Raw genomic sequence first — 6,774 nt, 5'->3', positions numbered from 1 at the left:
ATGTTTAAATTCTATTGCGAAATCTGAAAATAAAGTGGTGTCTGAAGGTCCAAAGAAAAGAGTTCATGTTGGAAAATATGCATATTGAGTATGAGATGGTTGACCCCACTGTTAAGGACAGGCTACCGCAGCGAGAGAGACAAATACATGAATATGTTATATATGGGGTCAATTCTTGCGGAGTGTAAACATTTTGTATTATTGTGGTTATGTGTGGAAACTGTGCACTGAAGTGGTGGCTTTCTTTGTGTGTGTGTGTGTGTGTGTGTGTGTGTTTTTGTATGCTTCTAATTGCTCTCCACTGACGAATGGGCCCCGCTCCCACTGTCCCTCTTGTTTCTGGCAGCAGATGCAGCAGGCTGGCCCCTCGTCTCCTCGCTGTTCCTCCTCGTCTCCTCACTGCTCCTCCTCGTCTCCTCGCTGCTCCTCCTCGTCTCCTCGCTGCTCCTCCTCCTCCACCTGCTTCCCCCTCAGCCGCCTCAGTCATACAGCCGAATGTGGAAGTGAGCACTCAGCTGAACCAGAGAAAGGCGAAGTGAGAGCCAACGTGAGTATCGGTTAAAGAGTAACCAGTCCCTTGTATTTGTGCCGCCTGCAGGAGGAAGCGTTGTCAGTAGGAAGCGTTGTCAGTGTCGAGGTGCACCAGGTAAGGCCTCCAGCACTGCTGTGTATGTTTTCTGATCGTGAAATGTCCAGCTTCTGATAATATTGATGAGTTTGATGTGATGCAGATCTACATGGTGGCAGTCAAAGGAAATAAGAACCTGTTGACAATTTTTAAACCACTTGTATTGTCGTCTAGCGTCTTTTGTGTTCTTTCGATGGATACATTGAGATTGTTAAAGAGTCATTTAAGTTAATTATCTTCAGGCTTTTATGTTGTTTGTTATGTCTGGCATTCATGTAATTGAGTTAACGTTCAACGATGGCAGTCAGCTGCTGCTGTGTGCATTGCAGCTGTCAAAGAGTGAGGAAGTGTGCAACACGGTGTGGTGCACAGCCGCTTCAAACCGGCTGGAATTGGATTGAAAAGTGAATGTTTTGTTCACACACATTTGTTTCAACAGCATTTCAATGACTGAATGTGATGACAGAATCTGTCAAAGACAGAAATAGTCTTTGAATTGCAGACGTAATGTGACCTGGATAGTAAAAAAAAAAAAAGGTTAGCTCTGTCTTAAAGGGATAGTTTGGATGTTTTGCAGAAACAGACAAGGAAGCTGTACTGCTGTGGACGGCAGCAAAACATAGCTCAGCCACTGCTGTAAAAAACTTAATATCAGTCTAACTATATTTAGAATGTTTTCAACGCTTCCCCAATGGGGAACTGAAGCCGTTCCATCCATCTGTGCTTTGTTCAAAGCCAATAGACTCCATTGACGGAAGCAGTCATTTAACCTCTTAGAGCACTGGAGTGGTCTACAATTAGTTTGTGTTATTAAGTGACCTTGACCCTTTTCAAAAGCCATCTGTTCTGACCTGAGCTCTTCTCGTTGGCTTAGCCTCCACACCGCTGCAGGATGAGGTCCATCGTGAGCTTCTACCTGTGCTACCTGCTGTGCCTGGGCCTGGGCCTGGCCTGCGTGGTGTGTGTGTGTGTGTGGAACAGCCGGTGGCGGGGCGGGTTTGCCTGGGACGGGTCTACGCTGCAGTTCAACTGGCACCCGGTGCTGATGGTGACGGGCCTGGTTGTGCTGTACGGCAACGGTGGGTGCACTTTCTTTTTCTTCTTCCTTTTTTTTAGGTTTTGGATGAAACGGTTTCATTTCTGTTTCTCACTTCTTTTTTCCCTTGTGTGACATGAAGCCAATTACACATTACAGGTTTCATGGAGACCTAGCGTATAATGTAATGCATCATTTCAGAGGCATTATTGTGGGCTCACTTCCACAGTGCTTTAGGTGCCACACCGGAATTGAAGTCGCGGCAATATTGAGGCCGAAGGGATGTAGATGTCATCATATTCGACATACCACACATTCTGAATGGCAGTACATCAACTGTTTTCACACAATCATACTAATAATGCTTGGGCTTCACAAGTTTTACAATACACGCTATAGAAGGGCCTTTCACAACAGCACATCAACGTTCAGTACCTGTGATGAGTTTTTCTCCAACAATGCTCATGTCTTTCAAACCCCATTGCCTCCAAATTGTAACGCAGACTCAGAATATTTGCCTTCAGGGCCAAAAGCATATGAACCAAACATGCGTCTGTAACCCAGATGACATTAAATGCAGCGCGCAAATTCAATTTAGCATCTTTTCTGCCACTGCCGCCTCCCTGCAGGAGCTGTGTTGTACCGCATCCCCCTGACCTGGGGTCAGAATAAACTCCCCTGGAAGCTGCTGCATGCCACACTGATGCTCCTCGCCCTGGTCCTGTCAGTCGTGGGGCTGTGCGCTGTGTTCGACTTCCACAATGCTCAAAGCACTCCCAACCTCTACTCTTTGCACAGCTGGATAGGAATCGCTGCTACGGCCCTGTTTGCCGTACAGGTAGGCTTCACGTGCAGACAACTGAATCATTGTATTAGTCCAGTGGAAGAAGGTGGTCTCGATCTGCCTTTGTGTTCACTGCGTCTGTGGATGTTTGCAGGGTTCTCACGGTCAAAAAATGGTTATTTCTAGACCTGGAAAAGAATAAAAAAGAATAAAAAAATCCCACAAAGTTTTGTAAAAGTCCCAAAAGTTTAGTAAAAGTCATGTAAATGTGTTATATTCATGTGTTCATGACGTTCATTTACGCTGAGTTTGAAATCATGAATATGCTTTTAAAAGACAAGCAGGCATACATAAAGGCGTCTATATACATGTTTATTCTTTTAATCAAACTATTGTCTCATTCATTTGTGTCATTTAAGGTTTACTGTATGCTTTGTATTCTCATTGTTAGTTTAAATTCTACATTTACTCACTTTTTACTGTTTACACCCAGGTTTCACTAAGTGTTGGGTCATGGAAATTTGGTTTAAAGTCATGAAAAAGTCATGGAACCCACTGGTCAGAATGTGTCTGAACCCCGGTCTCTCCGTTGGTCCGTCAGTGGGTTCTGGGTCTGGCCGGCTTCCTCCTGCCCTGCTCCCCCGGGTCTCTGCGTGTTCTCCTCAAGCCGGTCCATGTGTGGATGGGAGGCAGCATCCTGTGGCTCAGCATCGCTGCCTGCATCTCTGGAATCAATGAGAAACTCTTCTTTGTTCTGTGAGTGCCATATTTCTGAGTTTCTTTACTATACATATTTTACCTGGCGATAAATTGACAAACCTTCCCTCCTTGAATGTATTTTCCACAGCAAAGGCAGTGCAACTCAGGCGTATGCTGGCCTTCCACCCGAGGCCTTGTTGGCAAACGCATTAGGAGTGTTGGTCGTGGCCTTCGGCCTCGTTGTCCTTAAGATTTTGTCCAACCCCGAGTGGCAGCGGCCAGAGTCCCGGCCCGAGGACCTGGTTTACACGGTGAGATGATCAGCTGTAGATATGCAACAGAAATGGTTTGTTTATGATTTATTTCAATCGAGTATTTCATAATCATCCATATCTACTCTCTCCCACAGCCACTGCTTCAAGAAGAAAATGAATGAGGTGAATTAAAAAACGTTGAATGTACAAGCAGCTTTTTGAACACTGAGAATTATACGGGTTTGTTTTGGGTGTAAATATTTCTTTGAAATTATATTTATAATTATAGCTAAGAGAACCTTGAGTTTTAGAATATTTTACCAAAGATATTGATGAATAATATATCTCCAAAAATAAAAAAGTAACACATATTTAAAGCTGGTGTTGTTTCATAATGCCTGACTAACGTCGATGATCAAATGTTGATATTTCAGTTTACATAATGACTGTGTGCCGAAGTTCACATCCTCATTTAAGATCAATATGGAAGTATGACATTGGTGAGGTTTGTAACACATAGCAAGGCTTCTATGGAGGTTTTTGAATGTCTGTCCCCACCGCGACCCGACCCCGGACTAAGCGGATGAAAACGGATGAACGGATTTGCTGCCCGTTAAAGGTGAACTGTGAAGCATTTTGGGGCTTCAATTAGCACTCTGATTCCCAAACTTGTGATAAGCGAGCTAGTGGTCTGAAAAAAGACCTAACAAGTGCACTCCAGCTGGCCCAAGTTCTGAACCTGAAACCCTAACAAATGTCATTAGACGGTTATTTATGACAAAAACACCTTACAGGATGTTAAAAAAGAAAGAAAGCCTGCTCCGTCGTTTATTTAAGAATTAAATGGTTACAACATCCAAAGGACAGATGAAGAGGAAAATGACACCGCTGCCCCAGACGCACCATGAAGAGGACTTTATCTGACTCAAACAAAATGAATACTGAATGATGACATGCTTTTTTTTGTTTGCATATATCAATTCTTATTTGTTTCAAAGTTGGCAATAACACTGTAATGAGAAGTCTGACACAAATCTGGAAATTCAGAGACAAACATGGAGGCTGTCCGGAGGGAAGTCTTTAGCATGTGTGAGGGAAGTCTTTAGCGTGTGTGAGGGAAGTCTTTAGCGTGTGTGTGAGGGAAGTCTTTAGCGTGTGTGTGAGGGAAGTCTTTAGTGTGTGTGAGGGAAGTCTTTAGCGTGTGTGTGAGGGAAGTCTTTAGCGTGTGTGTGAGGGAAGTCTTTAGCGTGTGTGAGGGAAGTCTTTAGCGTGTGTGTGAGGGAAGTCTTTAGCGTGTGTGAGGGAAGTCTACAGTGTGTGAGGGAAGTCTTTAGCGTGTGTGTGAGGGAAGTCTTTAGCGTGTGTGAGGGAAGTCTTTAGCGTGTGTGAGGGAAGTCTTTAGCGTGTGTGGGAAGTCTTTAGCGTGTGAGGGAAGTCTTTAGCATGTGTGTGATAGAAGTCTTTAGCGTGTGTGAGGGAAGTCTTTAGCGTGTGAGGGAAGACTTTAGCGTGTGTGAGGGAAGTCTTTAGTGTGTGTGAGGGAAGTCTTTAGCGTGTGTGTGAGGGAAGTCTTTAGCGTGTGTGAGGGAAGTCTTTAGCGTGTGTGTGAGGGAAGTCTTTAGCGTGTGTGAGGGAAGTCTTTAGCGTGTGAGGGAAGACTTTAGCGTGTGTGAGGGAAGTCTTTAGTGTGTGTGAGGGAAGTCTTTAGCGTGTGTGTGAGGGAAGTCTTTAGCGTGTGTGAGGGAAGTCTTTAGCGTGTGTGTGAGGGAAGTCTTTAGCGTGTGTGAGGGAAGTCTACAGTGTGAGAGGGAAGTCTTTAGCGTGTGTGAGGGAAGTCTTTAGCGTGTGTGAGGGAAGTCTTTAGCGTGTGAGGGAAGACTTTAGCGTGTGTGAGGGAAGTCTTTAGTGTGTGTGAGGGAAGTCTTTAGCGTGTGTGTGAGGGAAGTCTTTAGCGTGTGTGTGAGGGAAGTCTTTAGCGTGTGTGTGAGGGAAGTCTTTAGCGTGTGTGAGGGAAGTCTACAGTGTGTGAGGGAAGTCTTTAGCGTGTGTGTGAGGGAAGTCTTTAGCGTGTGTGTGAGGGAAGTCTTTAGCGTGTGTGAGGGAAGTCTACAGTGTGTGAGGGAAGTCTTTAGCGTGTGTGTGAGGGAAGTCTTTAGCGTGTGTGAGGGAAGTCTTTAGCATGTGTGAGGGAAGTCTTTAGCATGTGTGAGGGAAGTCTTTAGTGTGTGTGAGGGAAGTCTTTAGCGTGTGTGTGAGGGAAGTCTTTAGCGTGTGTGAGGGAAGTCTTTAGCGTGTGTGTGAGGGAAGTCTTTAGCGTGTGTGTGAGGGAAGTCTTTAGCGTGTGTGAGGGAAGTCTACAGTGTGTGAGGGAAGTCTTTAGCGTGTGTGTGATAGAAGTCTTTAGCGTGTGTGAGGGAAGTCTTTAGCGTGTGTGAGGGAAGTCTTTAGCGTGTGTGGGAAGTCTTTAGCGTGTGTGTGAGGGAAGTCTTTAGCGTGTGTGTGAGGGAAGTCTTTAGCATGTGTGAGGGAAGTCTTTAGCGTGTGTGTGATAGAAGTCTTTAGCGTGTGTGAGGGAAGTCTTTAGCGTGTGGGGTAAGTCTTTAGCGTGTGTGGGGGAAGTCTTTAGCGTGTGTGTGAGGGAAGTCTTTAGCGTGTGGGGTAAGTCTTTAGCGTGTGTGAGGGAAGTCTTTAGCGTGTGAGGGAAGTCTTTAGCGTGTGTGAGGGAAGTCTTTAGCGTGTGGGGTATGTCTTTAGCGTGTGTGTGAGGGAAGTCTGGAGCGTGTGTTTACAACAAAGGACTCAACTTATATTTGTATGAGTGAAACCGCCGAAAACACATGAGATGTCTCTCTGACAGGCGTGAGACCAGGTCACAGCAGGACACCATTGAGTGGAGATTCAGGACATCGAAGTATTGGATGCATAACCATTCTGAACTCATGATGACGCTTGATAAAAGGTTATTTCAGACAATAAATGCAGTGTGTATATATATATACACACACACACACACACACATGAGTGAGTTCATGCACCGCTAACCACGATGGAGTCACTGTCTTTGTCTCAGAAATGAAATCAGCAGTACTCTCTCCACTGATGCCGCTGAGGCTGAAAGTGAAAGTGTGAGCAGCAGATGCCACAAACGCCACAACGGACGCTACAGATGGTAGAACCTACACCATGAAAGACACGGTGGGTGTTTGAGGAGTCACACAACAAAGCCTCTCATGGCTGAACCGTTCATGAGAAATGTTAGTTCAAGACACTCCAATGAGCATTTTGGAGGACACAGATATGGCAAAACAACCTTGTGATTGTTTTACAGTATCCAGCTTTATTGTGTCATATCACATCTTGGTTTTCGTTGGAG

The 6,774-nt window shown here is 45.2% G+C and overlaps 1 protein-coding gene across 2 annotated transcripts; it reads left to right on the top strand.

Annotated features, from left to right (window-relative positions):
• The first annotated feature begins 421 nt into the window (after window positions 1-421).
• cyb561a3a (cytochrome b561 family, member A3a) lies at window positions 422-3,763 on the top strand. Of its 2 annotated transcripts, XM_079222670.1 has the most exons (7): window positions 436-503; window positions 599-646; window positions 1,503-1,707; window positions 2,294-2,502; window positions 3,050-3,204; window positions 3,296-3,458; window positions 3,557-3,763. In XM_079222670.1, the coding sequence occupies exons 3-7, from the start codon at window positions 1,521-1,523 to the stop codon at window positions 3,581-3,583; spliced, it is 741 nt and encodes a 246-aa protein (XP_079078796.1). In that variant the 5' UTR covers window positions 436-503; window positions 599-646; window positions 1,503-1,520; the 3' UTR covers window positions 3,584-3,763. The 2 variants fall into 2 exon arrangements, with proteins under 2 accessions (XP_079078795.1, XP_079078796.1); XM_079222669.1 differs by lacking the exon at window positions 599-646 and having other exon boundaries at window positions 422-547.
• The last annotated feature ends 3,011 nt before the right edge of the window (window positions 3,764-6,774 follow it).

This window comes from Taurulus bubalis, assembly GCF_910589615.1.
Source record: "Taurulus bubalis genome assembly, chromosome: 8".
Classification (NCBI taxonomy): domain Eukaryota; kingdom Metazoa; phylum Chordata; class Actinopteri; order Perciformes; family Cottidae; genus Taurulus; species Taurulus bubalis.
The sequence above is the reverse complement of the archived record's forward strand: the minus strand, read 5'-3'. Positions and strand labels throughout refer to the sequence as shown.